The 27,636-nt window shown below is 48.8% G+C and overlaps 1 protein-coding gene across 1 annotated transcript; it reads left to right on the forward strand.

Moving 5' to 3' along the window:
* Nucleotides 1-1,207: 1,207 nt before the first annotated feature.
* Nucleotides 1,208-26,884, forward strand: SEZ6L2 (seizure related 6 homolog like 2). Its single transcript, XM_048517814.1, is given in 20 exon segments — nt 1,208-1,640; nt 2,097-2,338; nt 6,918-7,065; nt 7,067-7,140; nt 7,917-8,231; nt 8,355-8,488; nt 10,121-10,313; nt 12,151-12,336; nt 13,665-13,836; nt 14,969-15,132; nt 16,472-16,666; nt 17,557-17,695; nt 18,914-19,110; nt 20,431-20,625; nt 21,470-21,661; nt 23,095-23,286; nt 23,403-23,441; nt 23,556-23,673; nt 24,416-24,518; nt 25,044-26,884. Coding segments are annotated over 19 exon segments (2,859 nt in total). The 5' UTR covers nt 1,208-1,640; nt 2,097-2,265; the 3' UTR covers nt 25,074-26,884.
* Nucleotides 26,885-27,636: the final 752 nt, after the last annotated feature.

Below are 27,636 nucleotides of genomic sequence, written 5' to 3' on the forward strand. Positions count from 1 at the left end.
TACCTTCCTTAGCAACCGCAGCGCCTCCCTTAGCAACCACCCTCCCATAGCAACCGTTGTGAAGGAAGGTTGTTGGAGCCTTTCGGCTGCTCCCACAATAACCCTTCCCTTCCCCTGTCCCCTCGCCCAGAGCCCCTCTGCACACATCCCTTTCCCTCCCCAATCCATCCATTCCAGGAACTGACTTTTTTTTCTCCGGTATCCTTTCTTGTTCAGCACCTCGAGCATCCCTGGAGGAAAAGGGCCAACTCTTTGCTCGAGGCCAGGAGGGGTGAGAGTCTTGTGTGGACGTGATAGGTGGGAGGGTGGTCTCACTGCAATGAGGGGGGGAACGTGTGGATGGGGAAGTTTTTTGGGGGAAATGGCCAGGAGGAATGCTGGAAAGGAAAGTAGAAGCTACAGCTTGGTAAACATCAGGCAGTAAACGGGGCTGTGTTTTTCCAAAAGGAATCTGGGCTTTAAAAAGGGGAAATGAAGATAAAGAAAACTGGGAGCATTGCACAATAGACAAACTTGATCTAGCTTAGACAACTTAACAAGTGTAGAGATTTGGGGGCCCCTAATACACCTGCAGGATCTAAGGCAGTGCTGGCGAACCTTTGGCACCCCAGATGTTATGGACTACAATTCCTATCAGCCCCTGCCAGCATGGCCAATTGGCCATGCTGGCAGGGGCTGATGGGAATTGTAGTCCATAACATCTGGAGTGCCAAAGGTTCGCCACCACTGATCTAAGGCCTGCCCTTTATAAAAGGTTTCAGGGGATGAGGGTATTGGCCTAGAGGCCAGTGGTGGTGAACCTATGGCTGATGGGAATTGTAGTCCATGAACCTCTGGAGTGCCATAGGTTCGCCACCACTGGCCTACAGGTAAAGGCACAAGGTGAGTACTGCCCCTTGCTTTTGCTTGTCCTTAGGGGGCAACGTTGTGCCTTCAAAATCCTTGGCACGCCACTTCCTTGCACGGCTTTCCGACCAATTAGCGAAGCTAAGCTCCCGTCAGGTTTCGAACCCGCACCTCCTGCAACTGGAAGCAGGGCCGAAGCCTTCGCCATGAACCGTTTGGCAACCCAACCAAACTTGGCTTCTTTTCATTGTTTTCTCTCAACCTCCTAGTCGTCAGGGAAGCCTGGCTTGGCAAATAAAACAAAATAAACTCCTTTTCCTTCCTGCCTTTTCCTCCTAGGCTAAACCCCCCCCCCCCCTCCTGATCGGGCTGTGTAAAAACTGTGCAAAAACCTGCAGTTGTCATCTGGCAAAGGGAAAGGCTGCCTTTCCACCTAAGGGCTCCGCAGCCCTGAATCCCAGATCTTTGCTTTCCTCTTCCTTGCTTCATTATTTTCCCCTGGCTGCGTTTGTTGCAACCCGTCCAGACCCACCGGCATCCGTGGGGGTGGAATCCATATTCCACACACTGTGCAAGAAGGCAAGCTTTAGGAGCCCGGTTGCGTAGGTTTGGCAAAGGCGCACACACCGCCATCCCTTGCTTTGCATTGTCAAGGGCAGGCAGGGAGACGACGACCAGGTTTCCCCCCCATTTGTTTCTGCAGCAGAGTCGACGTCTTGCTTTGGCAAGGCTAGGGAGGGAGCGACGGTGGGCCCTGGGCGATAAGCAGTCCTTGCAACGGGAGAACCCCAGAGGTGACTTTTTAAAGTGGGTGAATGGAGGGGGGTGGGGGCTTGCTTGCCTACAGGTCCTGCTGACTAGTTTCCAGGGAGCGGATTGCTTGGGGTGGGGGGGAGGGCAGACATCCTCTTGCAAGATCCCCGAGAGCCGGTGCCTTTTGGAGATGCGAAAGAACAGAAATCCCCCCCGTGCTTTGTGCATTGCCCAAAGCCAGCTTAGGTGGTCCCATCCTTTTGGCCAGCCCTAAGAGAGGGGACCAGAGGCCTGCAATCTAACCCGAACCGGTGTCTTGCTGCTTCATTTAAAAAATAGACATATATATTTTTAAGAAAGACCTCTATAGCATTTTTCCCCTCTTAAAAACGAGGCTCAGGTGTTGCAAAACAAGCCAGCGTGCAAAGATCTAGCCGGGCTTTGTCCCCCCCCGAGATCAACAGCGGCATCTTTCTCCAATCCAATATATCATCTAGGTTTTCTTTCCAGAGGAGGGGACGCCAAAAAAATATATCAGCCCGAGCCTCTTGCAAAGGAATCCACTGCGTTTTCATTTGCAAAAGCTGACTCCACGGCTCCCTTGCCTGGCAGGAGAAGGAAATAGCCGGGCGAGGTATATTCTGCAGGTCGAGAACAAAATCCAACATGGGCTATTCGGGAAGAGCCGCGTCTGACATGTTGTGCCTACTGCTGCTTTGCTTTGTCCCTCTGCTCAAAGGTAAGAGGGGGTGGGAAAGGGGGCTGGGGGTGGGTCCCGTCCCCCAACGGAACGGGGCTTGCTGGATTTGGCTTTCAGGATGAGGAAGAGGGGTTTTGTGCTAAAGGGGGGGGGAGGGGTGTTGCAAATAAGATCTCCCACCCCCATGTTGGTGGGTTTCTGGTGAACCTAGACATTGGAAGGGCCATTCCAGATGTGCCTTTTTTGGGGGGAGGGGGGAGAAAGATGCCCAATAATAAAAAAGAAGCATTTTCCTACGTTGCATGAGGACCCTTGTATATATTAATACGGGCATGTCAAATGGTTTTGGGGAGACGTGTCGGGATTAGAGGTGCTGAATGCAAACGATGCCTTGGAAAGAGGGGGTGTGTGGAAATGTGGGTGCCCAGGGCTGGGGGGGGGAGGGGTGCCCCTTTTTGAGGATGCGTACCAGGGAGGAGAGATCGGAGGAATTGTATGCGCCAATCTTGGGTGCTGCTATAGGGGCTGAAGGGTCTGTATAGGATGGGAAACGAGGATCAGGTTTCAAAGCTTTAGAGGGGTGATGTAGCCAAGGTGGGCTTTAATTTTGCATTTCAGCGGTGCAAAGGGAAACAGATCCAGGAAGAATACATGGCTGATAAAAACAGGGGTGTCGCAGCATATATTAATCATAGAAGCAGAAGTTAGGGGCCGACCCTGTTTGGGAAGGGAATTATTAATATGAGCACCACACATGGGTTGGTGGGTGGATCGTGATGGTTTTGGTGACCCGGAGGTCACAGAATCGGGGTTCAGAGAGATGCTCGTGGATGCCACACAGGAAAGGGGCTGGCAGAAATTGTGGGTGTTTGCCAAGGGGAACAGATGTAGGAGTCACGAATTCCTCAAAGGGGGCACAGCTCTGTGCTGCATAGAATTCCAGCCCAAGAAACGTTTCCCCTTAATAAAACAAGGTGGTTTGGGTTTTTTTTGGAACAAGATCAGGAAAATGGATGCCCATCTGTAAGAGATGGTCTTGTGCAGTATGGTACAGTTTGAGGGGAGGGGAGCATTGAAAAGAAGGGGGTCTGCTCCAAATGGCAGAAAAGAAACGGATGTGCTGTTAAATAAGCATCAGTGAAACCACTTGGTGGTGTCGTAAGATGGAGTGGGGGAGACTTTTAAGGATGCTAAAGGCTGGACATATTTGGGGTGCCTAGCCCAGGGGCAGGAAGCTACAAGGTCAAGGCCCGTCAGGCAACGAGGAGGTATGGTGGAAGAAAGGAAGCGATGCCGTGGGGCAGAATGGTGGAGGATTTCATAGAAAGCTAGGCCTAGGATGAAAGGAAGCAGTGGAGGGGTAATGGAGGAGCGTTACTGCAGGAAGTAAGGATGCTGGAGGGAAGAATCCTCCTCATGGAGGACAAGAGATTTTCCTGGGGTTTCACGTTCACCGCTTTCCTCTGTCCCTTTTTTTGCAAGCGAGCCCCCCGTCGTTTTAAGCAACGTATACCCCACACCCACATAGACACACAACACACGTGCGCACAGGTCCCAAGGACGTGCAGAATGCGTGCCGTGAGATCATAGCAATGTCTTCCACAGGAGGGTCTCCTTTGCCATTTTGCTACCGTTTTTTGACCCATCCCCGGAGACAGCAGCTTTTTTAATCTTGGGCAGCTGGCTGGTTGAGTGGACGAGGGGTGTGGACTCATTTGGAGATGCCTGTCCTGTGGGGTAGAGAGTGGCCGTTTTCACAGGCGGCGGTCGCGGTGGACGGGTGAGCCCACAAGGCCTACGAGGCAGCTGGCCTTCTTAATGGAGCGAGTTCAGAGCAATTAATGGCTCGCCAACAGCTGCCAGGATCTCACACGCTGGCAGTCGCCTGCGGCGGCCGCGGCTGTCACTGCCGAACTTGTCACATCAAGGCTGTGCGAGTGATGTGCCGAGCTCATCTTTCGAGACCCTTGAGCTACTCCCCTTCTGTCCCACCCCAGAGCTGCCTCTTGACGGCTGCCGACACCCTTCAACCAGCACCCTGAGTCCTAGCCGCAGGCTTCCCCCCCCCACACACATTTTGTCGTCCCCCCCACACCAAGGCTAAGCTTAAAGTGTAAAATATGGAGCTAAATGACGCAGCCTTCTGCAGTAAAACAAGGGAGGGGGGGAAACTGGCATTCACAAAACCACTTAACACACATTACGACTTCCCTTGAGATGTTCCAAAGTATCTTGTTTTTACCCACAAGGTCCTACAACACAAATCTTCTGCCTCTTTAGCACATTGTAGCTATCTGGTTTGCTGACACAATTGATTTTTTTTTACACAAATTAGTGTTAAATACTTAAGCCACCTATTTTTGTTGAGCTCACCTATTTCCTGTGAATTATTTTAATTAACACTCTTCAACTGACCCTCCGTATGCTCGTGTTGCCAAGATGGTTAATAACACAACGGGTGGATTTTTCCTTAGTAAAAGGCTTTGAGTAAGTGAAGCGGTAGTGATTTGGGTGCATTTTGAAGGGAAAATACTTCAAGTGGATTTAGCATTGAGTAGAAAACCCGGGATTATCGTAGGATCATGTGAGAATATATCCAGTGAATGGGAAAACAATGTTAGCTGAGACAAAAATATGATTTAATGCTATTATTCTAGAAAGAAGGCCCATTGAACTAAATGTGTTAATGATTGCTTGGAAAGAGCAAGCAGATAAACATCTTTTCTGGTTTCATTAACCTGGTGAAGTAGGAGAGTGAAATCATTTCACGTTTTCAGATGGTAGCATCCAATTTTTAGGGTCTCGCCGAGTAAGAAAAATGGTTTCTGTTACATGATGCCGTTGTCAAATGTAGATGTCTGTGCAAACATATGGCTGGGATTTATCCTTTGGAGGGGTGAGGAGAAGGCGGCTGGATATTAAAAGACGTGGTGGCACCAGCGATTTGGAAGGAGAGGCAAACATTACATATTCATTTCACTTTCCTGCAGAGGCCAAACCTTCAAGATGGAATACAGTACGATAGTGGCAACCGTCCCTCTTTCCTGTTTCACCTGCCCTATCCATTCGTAGACCTCTGACCCACCTGCTTCATAATCTGAACAAAGGCTATTTACTTCAGAGCTCCGTTTTGCTGCCAGTTGGGCCTATCTTCGAGGGCCCGGTCAAGCAGGCCTAGCAGCCATTAGAAGGCCCGAACCCCTTCTTTTATAGGGGGCCTTTATGGAACGAAGGCCTTGATATAAACACAGCCTAAAATAAGATGGCTAGCTTTTGAGGTTTTGGGCCCTGATGTTTCAGGGTTCATTCCAGCAGCTTCAGGGCAGCATGTTGAAGTCTCAGAGCCAACATTTGCCTGCAGCTGATGGCTTCTTTTAAGATTTTTATACTTGCCTCCATATATCTACTGTATATTTAAACTGGACAAAAATAATAGCTAATTCCCAGCTACATTTTTCTGCATGTACTTGTGGGGTGTATGTGATAAATTGAACCCTGCATGAACACAGTATGGTGCAGTGATTGTACTATTGGAGTCGGAGACGCAGGTTTGAATCCCTGCTCTGACATGTAAATTTGCTGCGTGCCCTTGGGTCAATGATCTTCTCACCCCAACTGACACCGCAGGGTTGTTGTTGTGAGGATAAAATGGAGAATGATGTTTTGTGCTGCTAGAGGGTTATAAATACTTGAATAAATGACTGTGGTAGCACTTCACATTCAAAGGTACCATGTGGTACAATCCTTGTTTTATTGATTGATTGATATAGACTGCCTTTTGCACAGGACACATGGCAGACTGCACAGTGAGTCAGTGCAAGCACAAAAATGGCATGTTCAATAACCAACACACTATATTTTCAGTAGATTAGAACCACCAGAAAAAAAATATTGAAGCATAGCATAAGTGTTCACATGACACAATAAATGGTATAGAAATTACAACTGGGAGTATAGTACTATTATTAGTTATTATGTACTCCAATATTATTACCCTTATTGAGGTTTAAGTTGCTGATATAGACCGCCTCACGATTATCCAGGTCTTGGGTTTAACCTAAAACAATCCAGAGGGTAAATACAGCAGGGAGGTTTCATGTATCTAAAACAATAAATGATTCCCAGCCTCGCTTAAACATTAGCTGTGGAGCATTCTCTGGCATTCAGATTAGCCTGTACACTCCCACACATGCCAGCTGGGTGACCTTGGGCTAGTACAGCTTCACCAGCTCTCTCAGCCCCACCTGTGAGTCTTGAGGTTTAGGTTTGTTGATGAGAGGGGAGCAAGGAGATTGTAAGCCTTTGGTATCCTACAGGAGAGAAAGGGGGATATAAATCCAAACTCTGTGGCGCTCCAGATGTTCATGGACTACAATTCCCATCAGTTGGCCGTGCTGACAGGGGCTGATAGGAGTTGTAGTCCATGAACATCTGGAGCACCATAGGTTGGCCACCCCTGAAACAAGCAGGCCAGGTGTAAGGGATGTAGGGAGGAAGATGTAAGTTCTGGGATAGAGCAGGGTGGTAGATAGAATGTTTATGTCCTTCTTACATTTGCAGCTCCTCTGAGTGGAATGGGGTTGATAGGCACCCATTGACCCATTTTTTCCCCCTACAGGCCTGCCCCTCTGGGAAAATGGTGATGTGGTCCCAGCCACTCCCTCCCCTCAGGAGGCCCTGTCTTCAGAGGCCATGGCTGGACCCAAAGAGGAAGAACTGGGGGTTTCGGCTGAGGTGAGGGGATCCTCGCCCACCAATGTTGAAGGCCTCTGAGCTGCTACAGGGAGCGCTGCTGAGGAAGGAGTTTCTGGGGGATGAACTGATGGAGGAGCCCATCCCTGGTGAGAGAAAGAGAAACACCTGGGGGAGATGAATCTGGGGGCTTGTGTGGGATGCAAGGGTGAAGGGCGTGGTGCTGCCATGGAAACAGCCGAGGTGAAGTTGGCTCTCCATCTGAGGAAATGGCTCTCAGTCACTGCTTGGAGGATTGTCGGAAGGAACTTCCACTGATTAATTGGGAAAGAATATTTCTAATGTTTATATTACCAGGGATCAATATTTCCAATATTTATATATGGCTTTTCTAACTTAAGTGCTCAAATGAAAGGAACTGTGGGATGGTGGTGGCACCAGTAGTGGTGGATAGGAGGTTCAGAGCTCGTGTATCTAATCTGGAGGAACCGGGTTTGATTCCCAGCTCTGTCGCCTGAGCTGTGGAGGCTTATCTGGGGAATTCAGATTAGCCTGTACACTCCCACTCATGCCAGCTGGGTGACCTTGGGCTAGTCACAGTTCTTCTGAGCTCTCTCAGCCCCACCTACCTCACAGGGTGTTTGTTGTGACGGAGGAGGGAAAGGAGATTGTAAGCCCCCTTTGAGTCTCCTGCAGGAGAGAAAGGGGAGATATAAATCCAAACTCCTCCTCCTCCTCCTCTTCTTCTTCTCCTTCTTCTTCTACCTCCTCCTCCTCCTCCTCCTCCTCCTCCTCCTCCTCCTCCTTCTTCTTCTTCTTCTTCTTCTTCTTCTTCACCTTTATGCAGCTAAGTGGCCTTTCTCTCTGCCCTCATAATCCCTCTCCTCCTTTCTCTACTTCTGTTCCCACTATTGCATTATCCCAGGTGGTAGCCCTTCCACCCTGCCCCCCTTCCACCCGCCCATCCAGCACCTAGATGGCAGGATGGTCCCCGAGACCTCTGAAGCCACAGCCACCGGCCCGTCCCCTCTGACCACGGCAGCGCCTCCCACTGGCTTCCTCACGACCCCGCCAGCCTCCACGGTTGCTGCTCTTCCACGCCTCCCACCGCCACCGGATGAGGCTGGTTCCACCAGCCAGCACATATCTGCCACCACAACAGCCTTCATCCCCGAAGGTGATGAGGAGACCACAACCACTCTGATTACCACAACAACCATCACAACAGTGCACACTCCTGGTAAGTGGAGACAGTGAGGTGGACTGGGAAGTCTCCACTGGTGGTGGATGGTGGTCCTCATTAGAAGGCCTTACCTTTGTGTGGCTAAGTGTTCTCACTGTTACTTACCTGTGTTTCCCCCAGTACTTTGCAACAACAATATCACTGATGTAGAGGGCTACGTCGAATCTCCTGATTATGCCGGTGCCACTTTCTATGGAGGCTTGGATTGTACATACACGATCTCCGTTTACATGGGATATGGGATAGAAGTACAGGTAAACCGTGTGGTTTGGCAGGAGCAGAATTGAGCAGAAGTTGTTGTTGATGATGATGATTTTGATTTAATGCCCCAGTCATTCCCGCCAAAGTGACCGGCCTTGAGGCAGCTCACAACATAGTTATATAACACAGTGCATAAAATGTAAATATAAAATGGCAATATAAAATAGAGGGTCTAAGAAACAATGCATTGATGGCGCTAAAAACGTAACCGCCTCCCCCAGTTGTGGGATTCAGCAGGTTCGCACCACTTCGGCAGAACCAGTTGTTAACATTTGTAAACAACCAGTTGTTAAATTATTTGAATCCAATCACTGGAACTGGTTGTTAGATTATCTGAATCCCAATACTGGTCTCCCCCCCCCCCCCTCCCCAACCCGTTGAGGGGCGGGAAAAGAAGGGAGGCCAGGCAAGATAGAAGCTTAAAGGTTAAATAAAATGTTTGTTAAAGGTAGCATAATAGCCAGCCCTTTCCTTATCACCTTTGTCCTCTATACTAATACATACTGCCTCTTTTTCTGACCTCAAGGCGGAAAAAAAATATTAGCTTGGTCACTGAGAACTCTCTAGCTCAGTGATGGTGAACCTTTTCGGGACCGAGTGCCCAAATTGCAACCCAAAACCCGCTTATTTATCGCAAAGTGCCAACATGGCAATTTAACCTGAATACTGAGGTTTTAGTTAAGAAACGTGTTACCCAGGAGTAAGTTTGGTGAAGCAACTGTTCAACACTTCAAATGGGTGAATCACGACCCTAGGAGGGTTTACTCAGAAGCAAGCCCCATTGCCAGCAACCGAGCTTACTCCCAGGTAAACAATCGCACCCAAGCCAGCCTAGATGTGTGTGTGGGTGTGTGGGTGTGATTTTCCACCCCACCACATGGACTCTGTGCACGCGTGCCCACAGAAAAGGCTCTGAGTGCCACCTCTGGCACCCGTGCCATAGGTTCGCCACCGCTGCTCTAGCTCTTGGCATTGTTAGAGCTGTGGATATCCTAATGTCGGCTGTCTGGCTACGTGGTTTGAAACTTCCCTGCCGTTGCTTTCAGAGAAATACTGACAAATTAATTTGTTGTATTGTCGAAAGGCTTTTATGGCTGGAATCAACTGGCTATTGTGGGTTTTCCTCTTTGTGTGGCTGTAGTCTGGTAGTTTTTGCTTGTAACCTTTTTGCCTGCATCTGTGGCTGGCATCTTCAGAGACCTGACACGGTGAGAAGTGTTTCTCTTTGTGACACAGTGTGGAGTCCTCGCCGACCACTCCGCACTGTGTCACAGAGAGAAACACGTTTCACCATGACATACCTTTGAAAATTTTAGCCACAGATGCGGACAAAACGTTAGAAGCAGAAACTACCAGACCACGGCCACGCAGCCCAGAAAAACCTACCACAGTCAAATTTATTTTGTTGCTTATCCCACAGATAGTTTGGGTACTTTGATACTTTCTAACATTATCCATTCCACAGCCAATAATTGGTTCTGTCTGTCAGAAAACATTCACTTTTAACTTTGGGTTCTCAGAAAATTAGGCAATATTCAGACTTGGATATTGGGGTGGGAAGCTTTTTGTGTGTGTGTCTATATGGTTCCTTCTCTGCTTGCCACTCTCCCTCTTCTACTCCCTAGGTTCAGAGTCTGAATCTATCGAAAGAGGACTCTCTAACCGTGGAGGGTCTAGGACTGGAGAAGCCAGTGGTCTTGGCCAACGAGTCCCTGATGGTAGAAGGGCAGGTGATTCGAAGTCCCACCAACCAAGTCTTGATTCACTTTCAGAGCTATCACACCACCACTCCGGGAATCTTCAAATTTCACTATCAAGGTAAGGAGTGACTCTTTCACCCAGTGGTGGGATCCAAAATTTTTAGTAACAGGTTCCCATGGTGGTAAGATTCAAACAGTGACGTAGCGCCAATGGGGCTGGGCGGGCACCACGTGGGCATGGCCAGGCATTCCAGGGCCAGGGCATTGCTGGAGCAGGGCTGTGGCAGGGCCAAGCGCTCGCCCGGTCCTTGGCGGGGAAAGGAATGCACACAGGCAGGCTGCCACACATACCGTGCACCTCCTGCTAGACTGCTTCAAGTTCTGCGCGCTACTGCTGAGAGGAGGGGCGTAACTAAGGCAAAAATTATAAGGCAAAATCACCCATTAGTCACCCCCTCTCGGCACACACAAATAATTAGTAACCTACTCTCAGGAACCTGTGAGAACCTGCTGGATCCCACCTCTGCTTTCACCTATAAATAGGAGATGGAGCACATTCCCGCTCAGTTCTTTACCACTCTGAGGAGAAAAGAATAGGTTGGAGACTCTTGTTCTTCCAGCCGCAGCTTGAGGTTTTGATCCAGAGGTTTGGTGGATCCAGACAGGGAGCTCACAAGGCACTGCAGGACCCAGTAGGTTCTGACCCATTGATGTTGGGTTGTCAGCCTCCAGGTGGGGCCTGAAGATATCCTGGAATTACAGCTGATCCCCAGATTATAGAGGTTAGTTCTCCCTGGAGAACATGGCTGCTTTGGAGGTGGGTGGGTGGGTGGGTGGGTGAGAGGGGTGGACTTTATGGCATTATACCTTGTGGAGGTTCTGCCCCTCCCGAGTACCCACCACCAAGTCTCCAGGATCGTCTCGAGCCAGAGTTGGCAACACAGTGTCATTAAGGGCAAATTAGCCATGGCAACAGCAACCTTGCTGTGTAGACCTGCCTGTGTCCCTCATCAGGTACACATCAGGTAGGAATGAGATGCTTTTTCCAACTACGTGACCATGCAGGTAGGTTTATCCTGCCATTCTGCACCCTTCAGGAGCAGCAGTGGCGTAGGAGGTTAAGAGCTCGTGTATCTAATCTGGAGGAACCGGGTTTGATTCCCAGCTCTGCCATCTGAGCTGTGGAGGCTGATCTGGGGAATTCAGATTAGCCTGGGCACTCCCACACATGCCAGCTGGGTGACCTTGGGCTAGTCACAGCTTCTCAGAGCTCTCTCAGCCCCACCTACCTCACAGGGTGTTTGTTGTGAGGGGGGAAGGGCAAGGAGATTGTCAGCCCCTTTGAGTCTCCTGCAGGAGAGAAAGGGGGGATATAAATCCAAACTCTTCTTCTTCTTCTTCTTCTCCTCTTCCTCCTCCTCTTCCTCCTCTTCCTCCTCCTCCTCCTCCTCCTCCTCCTCCTCCTCCTGCTTCTTCTTCTTCTTCAGTGATACACACTTTGTGGAGAACCCCTTGAGGACTGGTGAGAAACAACAGAATCAGAGCTTTTGTTTGGTTGGAGAGGTTTGGGTGTTTGTTTGTTGATTGCATTTACCTGTCCTCCTGTTTAAGGAAATACACTTTGGAATGTATTAGTAGAAAACCATAAGGGATTCAAAGCAACGGGAAAGAACGTAGTCAAAATGGTGATACCTTTTGGTTTGTTTTTTGACGCATAAGTGGAAATCTTTCAAGACCAAGTTCCACCATGAACTCTTTCAGAACAATATAGCTTCACCTGTTGTCGTTTGCTTTCTGCCTGTTGGATTTAAAACAGTATACAAATTCTTTACCTTTATTTTGGCAAGAAGATATAAATAAGTTAGTAAATTGTCAGGGGAGGTTTTTATCTATTCATTTGGTTTTACCTCAGCGAGACAAAATGAAAAAGTCTCCTGTTCTTTTCCCAATTCTAGCATTTCTGCTTAGCTGTGCCTTTCCCAGCCGGCCAGAGAACGGCGATGTTATGGTGACTGACCTCCATCCCGGAGGCTCCGCCACTTTTAAGTGCGAATTGGGCTTTCACTTGCAAGGAGAGGAGACGCTGATCTGCCTCAACGTCAGTCGCCCTCGCTGGAGTGGCACCAGCCCCACGTGTGTGGGTGAGTGAGGGGTCACAGGGCGTGGGCCATACTAGCCTCGCCAAAAAATGGCAGGGGTGTAGAGCAGAAATGGAAGTACTTGATAACTGAAACCTTTGTGCAAGAAGGGTGCCTGCTTTCTATTTCAGGGCTTTAAGGTATCTTTCAACTAATGTCCTAGAATGTCTCCCAAGAATCAGATTCCCATTGAAAGACAAGGAAAGTTACAGTGCAGCATATAAAGACTTGACTCCTAGAATGTCTCCCAAGAATCAGATTCTCATGGAAAGATAGGGGAAGTTACAGTGCAGCATATAAAGATTTGACTCCTAGAATGTCTCCCAAGAATCAGATTCTCATAGAAAGGCAAGGGAAGTTACATTGCAGTATATAAAGATTTGACTCCTAGAATGTCTCCCAAGAATCAGATTCCCATAGAAAGACAAGGGAAGTTACAGTGCAGCATATAGAGACTTGACTCCTAGAATGTCTCCCAAGAATCAGATTCCCATAGAAAGACAAGGGAAGTTACAGTGCAGCATATAGAGACTTGACTCCTAGAATGTCTCCCAAGAATCAGATTCCCATTGAAAGACAAGGGAAGTTACAGTGCAGCATATAAAGATTTGACTCCTAGAATGTCTCCCCAGAATCAAATTCTCATAGAAAGACAAGGGAAGTTACATTTGACTCCTAGAATGTCTCCCAAGAATCAGATTCTCATAGAAAGACAAGGGAAGTTACATTTGACTCCTAGAATGTCTCCCAAGAATCAGATTCCCATTGAAAGTCAAGGGAAGTTACAGTGCAGCATATAAAGATTTGACTCCTAGAATGTCTCCCCAGAATCAGATTCTCATAGAAAGACAAGGGAAGTTACAGTGCAGCATATAAAGACTTGTGTGGTGTGTTGGTTAGGATATCCGACTAAGATTTGGGAGGCCTAGGTTGTTTTGGCAAGAATCTCAGTGGGTGATCTTGAGCCAGCGACTGTCTCAACCTAACCTCCCCTAGGATTGTTGTCAGGATGAGATGACAAAAGGAGAAACAGGTGCCCCACCTTTTGGAGTAACAGCAAGGCAACAGTGTACGAGATTTCCACCCACCCTTCTTTAGCAAAATCTAGTCTGAAGCAGCCCTGAACTCCAGAGGACAGCGTCAAATGTGGACCTGAGAAAGAGCGTTGGGTGGAGGTCAACGTACATTCTCTAATTTGGGATTTTAATGCCCTGCCTCACAAAATTGTCAGGATGACTGGGGAAAAAAAGACTGGGATGCGACTGTAATATTAAACACGCCATGAAATATTTCATATTGATAACATGTACCCTTCCTGGTAAATGTTACAGCTTCCTGTGGAGGGACAATTCACAATGCCACTCGTGGGCGTATTGTGGCTCCTGAGGCACCAGGTGGGCCTCACGGTCGGAACCTGACCTGCCGTTGGCTGGTGGAGGCGCCTGAGGGACAGCGGCTTCATCTGCACTTTGAGCGAGTGGCCTTGGATGAGGATAATGACAAGTGAGAGAGCCCCTCGGGTGAAAGGGCAGGGGAGGCACAAGCTGAATGGAAGAGGAAAAAGGGGCAGAGGGAACGAAGGGCAGAACAGAATGAAAGTCACTGAGAGCGAGCATGATGTAGTGGTGAAGAGCAGGTGGATTCTGATTTGGAGAATTGGGTTTGATTTCCCACTCCTCCACCTGAGAGGCAGAGGCTTACCTGGTGAACCAGATGTGTTTCTGCACTGCTGCATTCCTGCTGGGTAACCTTGGGCTAGTCACAGTTCTCTCTAAACTCTTTCAGTCCCCCCTCCACCTCACAAGGTGTCTGTTGTGGGGAGAGGAAGGGAAAGGAGCTAGTAAGCCACCTTGAGTCCCCTTACAGGAGAGAAAGGTGGGGAATAAATCCAAACTCCTCTTCCTCCTCTTCTTCTTTCTTCTTCCTTCTTCTTTCTTCTCCTTTTCTTCTTCTTCTTCTCTTCCTCCCCCTTCTTCTTCTTTCTTCTCATTTTTTCTCCTTTTTCCCTTTTCCTTCTTCCTTCTTCTTTCTCCTCCTCCTCCTTCTTTCTTCTCCTTTTTCCTTCTTTCTTCTTTCTTCTTCTCCTTCTCCTTCTTCCTTCTTCCTTCTCTTTTCTTCTTATTTTTCTTCTTCTCCTCCTTCTTTCTCCTTTTTTCTTTTTCTTCTTTCTTCTCCTCCTTTTTCTCCTCCTTCTTCCTTCTTCCTTCTTCTTCCTTTTCCTTTCTTCCTATTTTTCTTCTTTCTTCTCCTTTTTCCTTCTTTTTCCTTCTTTTTCCTTTTTCTTCTCCTCCTCCTTTTTCTTCTTCAACAGATAATAGGGCAAGGGGAGAGAGAAAAGAGGGACAGCCGTGGAGGGGAGGCATGAAGTGGGGTTTGAGGGCATTTGTTGAGGTGGGTTTGGAGAACGTGGGGATGGGCCTGAGGACGGGCCAAGTCGGCAGCCTCCCTTCCAGAAAGGGAAGGCGGTGAGTGGTGGGAAGGAAGAGGTTGTTGGCTGCTGCATGGAGAGGAGAGGAAGGTCAAAGCTTGAGGCAGTCCTCAGAATGTGGGTTTGGCACCGTTCTGGAACGGAGGGGCAGGGTAGGGCGTGGAGGAAACGGCCTCCATCACCCATGGCCTGTTGCCTTCTCCGTAGGTTAATGATCCGTAGTGGGAGCAGCGCCTTCTCCCCTATCACCTACGACTCTGACATGGACGATGTCCCAGAACGGGGGTTGCTGAGTGATGCCCAGTCTCTCATCGTGGAGCTGACCAGCGAGGGCCCGGCCACACCCCTCATCCTCAGCTTGCGTTATGAAGGTGAGAACGTCGCTCCCCTTGGCGATACGTTCATATGTGCCGGAGGCAGGAAATCGAAGAACCCTCTCCTCAAGAGGGACTCTTCTGATGATGGCCATTTCTGCTTCATGATTGGGTAGTTTATCCAGGACATAAGAACATAAGAACAAGCCAGCTGGATCAGACCAGAGTCCATCTAGTCCAGCTCTCTGCTACTCACAGTGGCCCACCAGGTGCCTTTGGGAGCTCACATGCAGGAGGTGAAAGCAATGGCCTTCTGCGGCTGTTGCTCCCGATCACCTGGTCTGTTAAGGCATTTGCAACCTCAGATCAAAGAGGATCGAGATTGGTAGCCATAAATCGACTTCTCCTCCATAAATCTGTCCAATCCCCTTTTAAAGCTATCCAGGTTCGTGGCCATCACCACTTCCTGTGGCAGCATATTCCAAACACCAATCACACGTTGCATGAAGAAGTGTTTCCTTTTATTAGTCCTAATTCTCCCCCCCCCCCAGCATTTTCAATGGAATAATATGCCATTTGCATATTTAATATATTCCCATGGATGATTATGTTTTTAATCTGGCAAATGTGGCAACGTCACAGCAAGTTTGCTATTTACTGTGCTGGTGAAGTCTGTGATGGGTGAGCAAAACGTGGTGTAGTGGTTGAGAGCAGGTGCACTCTAATCTGGAGAACCGGGTTTGATTCCCCGCTGTGCCGCTTGATCTGTGGAGACTTATCTAATGAACCAGATTAGCTTGTGCATTCCAATACATGCCAGCTGGGTGACCTTGGGCTAGTCACAGTTCTTTGGAGCTCTCTCAGCCCCACCTGCCTCACAGGGTGTTTGTGGTGGGCGGAAGGGCAAGGAGATTGTAAGCCCCTTTGAGTCTCCTTACAGGAGAGAAAGGGGGGATATAAATCCAACACTCTTCTCGTCTTCAAACGTTCATCTGCTTCATGTGAAACAATGGCAGAGACAGGCCGCTGAGGAAAAGGAAGTGCTAAAAAGAATTTCGGAGGGAACCATGGGAGGCCCACCTTTGCAGTTTCTTTAGGATGCTTCGGGTTGCTTGGTCTGGACCGGGGAATTCTGCCCCTTGTGGCTTCTACCGTCATTGTAGTGCAGCAGCTTCAAGAGGCAGCGAGGACTCTACAGCTGTTGTTAATGCTGCAGCTGAATTTCACCCATATATTTGACCTATCCAGCTAATTCTCAGGCTGGCTTCTAATCAACAGTAGACATTTGGCTACCCCCATCTACTGGCCAAGGGTGATATTGCGGCGGGAGGGGCCAGGCCGTGTTACCACACCTGGAGAATCTCTTTCCTGACTCTCTCGCTCCCCCTCCCGGCAGCTTTCGACGAAGACCGATGCTACGAGCCGTTCCTGGCGCACGGAAATTTCAGCACGTCTGACCCGCTGTATCGTGTGGGGACCGTGGTCGAGTTCGCCTGCAGCGCTGGATACATGCTCGAGCAAGGGCCCTCTGCCATCGAGTGCGTTGATTCGAGAGACCCCCGCTGGAACGAAAGCGAGCCGACGTGTAAAGGTAAGCAGCCCTTAGTCCCACCTCTCGGCCAGGAATGATAATTGCAGTGGGATTCATTTCTGCTTTGACTCTTTGACCCTTTGACCCTTTGACTCTTTGACCCTTTGACTCTTCAGACTGAGGATGGGAAGTCGGTGTTAGTTCAGGCCAACAGTTTCTTAATTAGTTGATATTAGGGTTTTATAATTAGTTTACAGTGACAATATGGATCGTACCTCTGCATCTTGTGTGGGTGTTCTTTACAATACTGCTCTTACCTTCTGCCTGGGATAAAAAGATTCAGCTCTCCGATTTTGTTGGTCTCTCAGGTGCTACTTACTGATTGGTTCCCCACCTGGGGACATGACAATTGATACCCCACTAAAACATTCCCTTCTCACTGGACACAGTGTGAGACAGACTTCCCTCTGTGATACACCTCTGAAGATGCCAGCCACAGATGCAGGCTCAACATTAGGAACAAGATCCACCAGACCACGGCCACACAGCCCGGAAAACCCACCACACAACTAGTTCAAGTGGACATCGTTACGTTGGCACAACACTCGAAGCTCTGTGGTTTAATCATAGAGTTTTGGGTGAATCCTAGAGTGTTGTATCGATGCAATAACATCACTTCCAGAAGAACCAGAAGAGATACCATGGGACTGACACATTATTGTCCCCTCCCCATTTGCCCCCCACCTCCTTGTGCATCAGCGATGTGGGACAGCAGGTCCAGAGGAAGAGGCCGTCACAGGAGACTGGCAGCCCTATTTGGCATCCATGCTAGGAATCTATCTAGGAATGTGGGAGGGAAACTATGGCTTATTTGAAACTTCCTTATGGTTTGCAGAGCAGTGGTTCCTTCTGCCTCAGCCTCCCACTGACTGTTGTATCTTTTCCTCTAGCATTGTGTGGGGGGGAGCTCTCGGAGCCCACCGGTGTTATCCTTTCGCCCGACTGGCCCCAGTCCTACGGGAAAGGCCAGGACTGTGTTTGGGGCATCCGGGTGCAGGAGGACAAGCGGGTGCTGCTGGACATCGAGATGTAGGTACCGCCTGCCCACCACCATATCCTCCACCTCCACCGCTCCTCATGACTCAGACATGGACACCCCATCACGTCCTCATGGTCTTCCGAAACCACCACCCTCATTAGATTGGTTGTTGAAGTCATTCATCTCATCCATTAAGCGCGGTAAGGCCTTCGTATGGTTTTGGGAAGCATCTCGTTCAACAAAGAGGAAGCCTTTTGTAATTTGGGTAACACACCTGTGACAAAGGGAGTTTTCACTCTTTAAAGCTTATATTGGTCTCTAATCTAAGTGATGCAAACCATATATGGCAAGTTTCATTGGAAGAAGAGGAAGTGGAGTTTAGATTTATTCCTGCCTTTCTCTCCTATAAGGAGACTCAAAGGGTTCTCACAAACTCCTTTCCCTTCCTTTCCCCACAACAGACACCTCGTGAGGTAGGTGGGGCTGAGAGAGTTCGGAGAGAACTGGGACTAGCTCAGGGTCACCCAGCAGAAATGTAGGAGCAAGGAAAGAAGTCTGGTTTGTTTGCTTGTTTGTTTATTGTTACATTACATTTATACCCCGCCTTTTTATGGAAAACTCAAGGCGGCTTACAATAAAATACAAATACAATAAATAGTATAACATTTAAAGCATCATAAATACAATTAAAACAAGTTTATAATAAGTTAACTATAATTTAGCAGGTAGATGGTGTCACCACAGAGAGGAGTACAATAAGAACGTGTGTTGGAGGGCACAGGCTAATCTAGTTCCCCAGACAAGCCTCCACAGCAAAAGCGGCAGAGCAGGGAATCAAACCCAGTTCTCCAGATTAGAGTGCGCCTGCTGTTAACCACTACGCCACTGCTGCTCCAGAAGCGTTGGGTATGTGAACCCCATTCTGCTGCTCCCCTGGGCTGTCACAAGCATCACTAATTTCGTGAACATGTTTACAAGCCCTCTCTCTGCTTGCCAAACTGCAAAGGTTGTTTAAAATGCCCCTTATTTTACTGCATTAAACTTCTCTTAAAGGACCCCATTTCAATGCAAGAGAATCTGTCGTGTTCTCCCCATTACCACCCTCGATCCATCGACTCCATTGTCTGTCACAGCCACTCATTAATTTGGACGAGAGGATTAATGGCGGGTGTCTGGGGCCCCCGTCCTGCTCCAAGGCCTTTCCTTGTTTCCCTTTTAATTATAGATTCCATTTGTGTGTCCTTCCTGTTCCCCAATTCTCCCTCCAGCCTCAACATCCGCAAGTCCGATGTGTTGACCATCTTCGATGGGGGGGACTTAACGGCTCGGATTCTTGGCCAGTACTTGGGGCCCCATCCCCGCTTCAGCCTTTATTCTTCCGGCTCAGCCGTCACCCTCCAGTTTCAGTCCGATCCAGGGGACCCCCTCTTCGGGCTCAGCCAGGGATTCCTGGTGCGGTACAAGGGTATGAGAAGGAGCTTCAGAGCGTCGGGTGGGTTGCGGGAGAGACCTTGACGGAACCACCTATCTTGCTGACATGCATGCCGTGACGGTAGCCCGTGAGGTCCACCCAAAAGCCGGACGGAGACCGGGGAATAGAAGGTGTCTGGGAGTTGCATGGGGTCAAAGAGCATGTTGTGCAATGTGTTCTGCTTGTTCAGGATTTCCTGCTTAAAGGGGAACAAACAGGTTCCAAGGAGGAAAAGGAAAGAAGAAGAGTTTGGATTTATATCCCCTCTTTCTATCCTGTAAGGACACTCAAAGGGGCTCCTTTCCCTCCCCCCCCCACCCCTGTGAGGTGGGTGGGGCTGAGAGAGCTCCAAAGAACTGTGACTATCCCAAGGTCACCCAGCTGGCGTGTGTTGGAGTGCACAAGCTAATTTGGTTCACCAGATAAGCCTCCACAGCTCAAGTGGCAGAGCGGGGAATCAAACCTGGTTCTCCAGATTAGAGTGCACCTGCTCTTAACTGCTACGCCACCTGCTCTCTTGTTCTCACTCATTTGGCCAACAGTTGTTGGGAAGATATGGGAATCCCGTGGCTGCCATCGCTTCTGTTGGCGTCACAACCAGAAGCGTAACACATGACTTGTTTTACACGATGCAGATTCAAAGTCTGCTAGCTCTTTAGCGTATTGGTATCCTGAATACTTCCCACTGCACGAGGAATTCTAGGCTGTTCCAGCCACACCACATTCCTGTCTGTGTTATGTATTTCATTCACCAGAAGATTCCTCAGGGGTTATTTGCCTAGATCATAGGTGTCAAACTTGCGGCCCTCCAGATGTTATGGACTACAGTTCCCATTATCCCCTGCCAGCATGATACTGGCAGGGGATGATGGGAACTGTAGTCCATAACATCTGGAGGACCATGAGTTTGACACCTGTGGCCTAGATCCTTTATCCTGGGCTAACCTGCAACCTTCTGATCACCCCTTAAGTGTGTAAACCAGGAGTGTCCAACTCTGGCACTAAAGATGTTCATGGACTACAATTCCCATCAGCCTCTTCTGGCATGGCCGATTGACCATGCCAGCATGGGCTGATGGGAATTGTAGTCCACGAACATCTGAAGCACCAGAGTTGGGCACCGCTGGTGTAAACAAATCAGGGGCTCACTTGAGTTCAGGGATGGTTATCCAATGTATCTACTGGTGTCAACGAGGCAATAGAACTCCCAACATATATCAAATAGGCAAGTGAAAAGTGGAGCGAGGAAAACCATAGGTGTGGGGGAAGAGGAGGACAATCTCTAACTCCTTCCTCTTTTCCCCGCTGCGGCAGAGGTTCCACGGAACGACACTTGCCCCGACTTGCCGGAGGTGGAGTTCGGCTGGCGCACCGCTTCTCACTCCGCTATCATCCGAGGCACAGTTGTGACCTACCAGTGCGAGCCAGGCTACGACATTGTGGGGTCCGACATCCTCACCTGCCAGTGGGACCTGTCCTGGAGCAACAGCCCTCCTACTTGCCAGAAGAGTGAGTCGTCTTCACCTGTTAACATCAGCAGCGCCGATAATTCAGAGTGCCGGTTTCCTTTTGATTTCGACCCCGTGGGATTCAAAACGCTTTAGCAAGTGGTGGGTGGGGAGAAATGGTGGTGGTGGGGAACTAAAGATCTGCTAGCTAGACCATGCAAAGGTGTCAAACTCGTGGCCCTTTAGATGTTATGGACTACAGTTCCCATCATCCCCTGCCAGCATCATGCTGGCAGGGGATGATGGGAACTGTAGTCCATAACATCTGGAAGGCCGTGAGTTTGACTCCTGTGTGAGGAAGAGCAGTGGGGAAATGGGGACCATTTGGGTCAGTGAGGGGAAAGAAGAAATGCGGGAGTCAAGGGGAGAGAAATGTCATGAAGAGCAACTTTGTCTGATTGCTTGAAGACCTGTGATCCTTCGTAGCTTCTGTATTTTAGCCTCTGCAGTCTTCTCCATTCCACAAAGGCCTGGGAGCTTGTTTTGCTAAGTAGAATCATAGAGTTGGAAGAGACCCCGAGGGCCATCAAGTCCAACCCCCTGCCATGCAGGAACACACAACCAAAGCACTCCTGACATATGATCATCCAGCCTCCATTTAAAAACCTCCAAAGAAGGAGACTCCGCCACTCTCCAAGGCCGTGAATCCCACTGTCGAACAGCCCTGACGGTCAGGAAGTTCTTCCTAATGTTTAGGTGGAATCCCTTTTCCCGTTGAGAGACCCGTGAGCACCACATTGCATATAACAGTGGGAAGAACAGCCACACACATATTGTAAGGCACGGAAGGGGAGCACCCTTTTTGGCCTCATCTGACCTCCTCTGTGCTTCACCCCCTTCCTCAGTTGTGAACTGCGCCGACCCCGGAGAAATCAGCAACGGCAAGCGCAGCGTCTCAGACCGCCGCTTCTCCATCGGCTCCCATGTCCAGTACTTCTGTCACGAGGGCTACATTGTAGAAGGGAGCAGCACGCTGACTTGCTACAATCGGGACACGGGCACCCCCAAGTGGAGCGACCGGGTGCCCAAGTGTGTCTGTGAGTAGGAAGGGGTGAGGAGGGACGCCCAGGTGGAGGTTGTGGGAACTCAGGATTGTAAGACCTGGAGCAGTTTGCAGTGTCAGGCTGGAACCTGGAACCCATCAAAGAGGCCCGGGGGTGGGGTGGGGGAGCTGACCGAAATGTTTTCGTTTTCCTGAGAAGAGGCTCACACATCTACAGACTTTATCTCAGTCTTCTGACCTTGGGTTTATCCAGCATTCCTGCTTTTTGCGCCTTCTGAAGTATTGGGATCGTTTTGCAGGCTGGGGGGGAGACAGAGGAATGGGGTTTAATATACAGGGGTTGTTTGCAGGTTGTGGCAGAACCAGCTTTTCCCCCTCTTACCCACATGCTTACCAATAAAGGCTTCTTAACCTCCAAGTTACAGAGTCTGATTTGGGTCATAGATCTGAGGTTTGACATATAACGGGCTGTAATTTGCCAGCAATACTTTGCTTCGCCTCCCCCCAAAATGTTTTCTTAGGCTGATTCCGCATGGGCTAAAAACAGCGATGTGAAAACGATGTGAAAACAGTATAAACCCTTTTGCACCGTTTTAAACCCTTTTACACCATTTTCACACCATTTTCACACTGCTGTTTTTGGCCCAAGCGGAATCAGCCAAAGACGAGTTTCACTTCCTTCCTCTGCCTCACAAGTAAGTGGTGTGACCTGCTTGCTTAAGTCCATCTTCAAGATGGCTTTCCCTCCAATAATTTCCATGAGGGGCAGTTGGAAAGGAAAGCTCTCAGCAGGTCAGAGAGATTGGGCAAAGATAAAGTTGGCAGAAGGAGGCACAGCTTCCTTCTTTACGCTCACACTGGGCACTGTAAACAAATATGCCTAGAGCAAGAGATGGCTACCCTAACCTAGGGGAGTTTTGTCATGGAATGATGCTATCGCTAGAGCAAAGGGAAATCACACATGACTGTGAAAAGCGTCTTGGGTCTTTCATCTCCTGGATGGGGAACAGGAAGCTATGCAAAGGTGCCAGGATGCAACTTCAAAGGCCTAAATTACCTCGTGGCCGGAACACAAGTTTTCCTGAGATGGTGAAAACAAAGGATTTTAGATTCCATCTCGAGACGTGGTCAGGGAAGCATCTCTGGGCCATGGGTTCCTGGAATGGGAACAAAGGAATCCAAAAGGGATGTGTCCAGCTGAGAGATTTCTGTAACCAAAGTTTGTTTTATTTCTTTGATTTGAATTTTTGAGCTTATTTTAGGGTGGGGGGGAAGGGAGGGTCATCTTTAGTGATAGATCACTAAAAAAGCCTTGTCGATTTCACTGGATTCCCTGCTCCTGTCTCCTCCTGTGTGATTTCCCTTTGTTCTAGCGATAGCATCATTCCATGACAGGTTTCCTGTCAGGGGTCACGTGCCAGTTGGCATTCCAAGTCAGAGCTGTAGGCCCCTTTGTCTCCTTTGCAGTGAAATACGAACCCTGCCTTAACCCTGGTGTCCCGGACAACGGGTACCAAACGCTGTACAAGCATCACTACCAGGCGGGCGAATCCCTGCGCTTCTTCTGCTACGAGGGCTTCGAGCTCATCGGTGAAGTCACCATCACCTGCATACCAGGACACCCTTCCCAGTGGACAAGCCAGCCGCCACTCTGCAAAGGTAGCGCCTGCAGCCCCGCTCCCCTTTTGCCCACCCACTCCATCCCCACCACCCTCTCCTGGGCCTTCCTGTTTTCTCATTCTTTAAACTCCGTCTTGGTCTCTTTCCTCCACCAGTGGCCTATGAGGAATTTCTGAACGATCGAAAACTAGAAGGTGAGGATGGCGGATGGGAGTGGGACGGGGAGTTTCGGAAAGAGCGCCTCTGCTTCCAGGGGTGGCCGAGCTGTCAATCATATGTTCCCCCCTCCAATCCCTTTTCTTTGGCAGTTACCCAGACGACAGACCCTTCCCACCAGATGGAAGGCGGCAACATTGCCCTGGCAATCTTCCTTCCCATCATTCTAGCCATCTTGCTGATTGGTGGCATCTATGTCTACTATACCAAGTGAGTGTCATCTGTGGAGGGGGAGGGGGAGGAGGAGGAGGAGGAAGAGCTTGGGCATTGGACAGATGGTAGGATTAGTCAATGAGCATTGGACATAGGTGGCGATATCACAAGTCAAGCTTGTTTTTAAACAAAAGAGCGGTATGATGTTTGAGTCTGAGAGCAAGCTTGGGAGAGCCATACTATCTCGTCCCAATCCCGGGTCCTTTTCCCTCCAATGACTCCAGACCAGTTGAGTTCTCAAGGATTTATTGAAAAATAGAAATAAAAGAAATAAAACATAAATGCAGATACATATATTGCTCAGCTGAATACATTCTTAGGTTCTGTTGGGACTTCTTGCCCAAGAGATGTTTCTATTAGCCCATGGTAGAATCACCTTGGTCTTTGTTCTTAGTCTCCAAAAAAACTTCCCTCCTTGCCATGTGGTCCCCAAAGCCTTTGAAGTGCCTTATTTGGGCATCTTCCTGTCCTGGGTACATTTCCATGGCCTTTTGGTTTCCCCATCCGGCAATCAAAGACCATTTTAACATGTAGGTGTGATGCTGCTAGTTTTACAGTACAGTTCCATCACAAGCGGCTTGTTTTGAAACAAAGAGTTTAAAGGTTGTTATTTAAAATTGTTACAGGAGTCAATATCCTTTGTCTGATCTGTGCGTCAAGATGTATGGATTTTCTAGCCCTTCTGGATGTTCACAACTTTTTTTAAAAAAAATGGTGTTCCTCTTTATTCCACCTGCAGGTTCCAAGGAAAATCTCTCTTTGGTTTCTCCTTCTCCAGCTCTCACAGCTATAGTCCCATCACCGTGGAGTCTGATTTTAACAACCCCCTCTACGAAGCTGGGGTAAGTAGCAAATTGCAGCCAGCTCCGTTAAATGTGGTCATTACAGTACATTTTTAAAGAATGGCGGAAGGATTTAAATCCTGTAAGAAGAGTTTGTGCCCTGATCTGGATGGCCCAGGTTGCAGATCTCGGAAGCTAAGTGATACACAGTGGAACTTCGGTTTTCGTCGCCTTCGGAGTTCGTCGGTTTTGGTTTTCGCCGATTCTCTGGGCGAAAATTTTGCCTCTGTTTTTATTCGCCGCTTCAGTTTTCGTCGGTTTACACCGGCGCGCGCGCGCTAATTTTGCGGCGAAAACCGGCAACCCACTGCTGTCAGCAGTTGCTACAACGGACCCTCGGTTTTCGTCGGGTCTGGATTTCGCCGATTGTTGTCGAGATGGATTACCGATGAAAACCTAGGTTCCACTGTATGAGATGAAGGGATGGCGGGGTGGAAAAATGTTTCCCCGGGTGGTGAAATATGTTGAAAGGCATAACAACTCGCTCTTTCCCTCTCCCGTCTTATCTCCACCGTCTGCCTGCAGGACACTAGAGAATACGAAGTCTCCATCTAGAAGCTGTTAAAAAGAATCTGCATTCTTTCCCCATCCCGAGCGAGTTTGAGGAACAGTGACTGTGAACAATTCCTGTTTAGGAGGGAATAGCGGAAGGCGGTTTGCGGGGAGGGCTTAGGGGAAGGGGAGGGGGGAGAGGAGATTTCCACACTCCTTCACTCTACCCCGTACATCCAGCTTTCTCCCTCCCTCCCTCTGTTGCCGCCTCACTGTCTACTTTGGATGCTATTCGCATTCCCTCCCCCTGTAAATACCCTTTCAATGTGCCAAATGCGTTCACACACACACACAAACACAAACACACTTTCTGCTTTATCTGTTTTATTTATCTTATTTATTAACCCACACCTCCTCCTCTTCCCTTCCCTCAGGTTTGTATTTCCGTAGCGGCTGAGGAAGAAGGAAAAGGTCGACGGTATTCGACCCCGTTCCGTTCTTCTTAGCCGTGCCCCCCCTCCCCCCTCCTTTTCCAAGGAGGCGGATATCACTTCTAGGTGCTGTCATTTTAAAATATATAGATATATATATCTTTATAGAGAAGGTTGTAAAATAACGAGAAAACCAGCATATGTGGCTTGTAGGAGCAATCCTACCGTAAAAAGCAAAAACAAAAAACATCCTAAAGCAGATGAAACCCAAGAAGAAGGGGGGAAAAAACAGGCAAGAGACCTAAATACAGGTAGACGCTATGATGAGGGAACCAAATTCATAACCCCAGTCCGGAACACGCTACAATGAAACGAGTCCCGTTGATTTCAGTAGGATTTTTTTCCCCGTGCAGGTAACATGAAATTGCAAAATAATAAGCTAGAGCCTCCCATAAAAAGCCAAGATGTTTCATTTAACAGGGAGTAAAGCAGGGTCAGAGCACAGGTGACTTCTAGGGTTGCCAACAGGCCTGGGGAAAATATATATCCTGTCCCTTCCATAGGGGCTTGATGCATGAAGAGGGCAGGTGAAGCTTTTCACAGCATGGAGGTAAATAACATCAATTAATACATAGCATCCCATTAAGCCTCTTGGTTCCCCCTGCCTCCAGGTACGTTGGTAACCCTTGTGAGTGCCTTCTGACCTCACTATAATCTGGACTCGAAAAGGCCCCGCAACAGACCTATTGTTTCATTGTCTTATGTGAAAGAAGCCGGCGTACAAAACTCTTATGAGAGTTTTAGAGACATGAAGACAGTGTAACAGGAACCAATCCTGCTATAATGGATTGTAAAGCAGGACTCTTGAAAAATTAAAGGGCACCATAATAGGACCTGTGCAACCCAATCCCACTGCATTCAGTAGGACTTGTTTCCATTTAAATGTGCATAGAGTTGCAGCACTACTGACCAAGGGCTTTCTGATTACATCCTATCACTTTTCCTCCCAATTTCTGATTTGCCTCCCGTCCCTTAAAAAAGCAAGAAAAAGGTCAAGAGGGCCTGAAACTGTGTAGGGCTTGCAAAAAAAGAAGAGAATTTGCCCTCTAGAGGTAATCCCTTTAAGTGGGACCAGCCTGATCCTTGGAGCCTGTGTGAGGGTGCTGGGTTGTTTGCTTTGAGCAGCAAATGACTGCTTGCCCAGTTATATTTTTATCGGCATCAGGGCAATGTTTAGATTTTCCGGCTCAAGTTCTGACATTCCTTGGGTGCTCTCTGCTGTTAAATAAGAAAACATACCTTAGTGTTTTAAAGTAAGAATCATAAAGTTGGAAGGGACCCCAAGGGCCATCAAGTCCCACCCCCTGCAGTGCAGGAACACACAATCAGAGCACTCCTGACAGATGGCCACCCAGCCTCTTTTTAAAAACCTCCAAAGAAGGGATCTCCACCTCACTCTGAAGCAGTGCATTCCACTGTCGAACAGCCCTTACTGTCAGGAAGGTTTTCCAGATGTTTCGGTGGAATCTCTTTTCCTTCCCCTTGGATCCATGACTCCTGGTCCTAGACCAGTGATGGCGAACCTTTTTGAGACCGAGTGCCCAAATTGCAACCCCAAACCCACTTATTTATCACAAAGTGCCAATACGGCAATTTAACCTGAATACTGAGGTTTTAATTTAGAAAAAACGGTTGGCTCCGAGGTGCGCGTTACTCAGGAGTAAGCTTGGTGAAGCAACCATGCAACGCTTCAAATGGGTAAATCACGACCCTAGGAGGGTTTACTCAGCAGCAAGCCCCATTGCCAGCAACCGAGCTTACTCCCAGAACAGGTAAAGGATTGTGCCCAGGCCAGCCTAGATGTGTGTGTATGGGGGGGTGATTTTCCGCCCCGCCCACATGATGAACTCTGGGAACACGTGCCCACAGAGAGGGCTCTGAGTGCCACCTCTGGCACCCGTGCCATAGGTTCGCCACCACTGTCCTAGACTCTGGAACAGCAGAAAACAAGCTTGCTCCCTCCCCAACATGACATCCCTTCAAATATCTAAATGTGGCTATCATGTCACCTCTCAACCTTCTCAACCTTCAAGTCCTCTTCTCACGAATGTTGAAGGCTAGCTGGCAGGGCTCATTAAAAATATTTCCAAAAATTACTTCCAGTGTTCCCTAAAAATTAGGGCCCAATCCACCAG

The sequence above is a fragment of the Sphaerodactylus townsendi genome, linkage group LG15, assembly GCF_021028975.2.
Source record: "Sphaerodactylus townsendi isolate TG3544 linkage group LG15, MPM_Stown_v2.3, whole genome shotgun sequence".
Taxonomy (NCBI): Eukaryota; Metazoa; Chordata; class Lepidosauria; order Squamata; family Sphaerodactylidae; genus Sphaerodactylus; species Sphaerodactylus townsendi.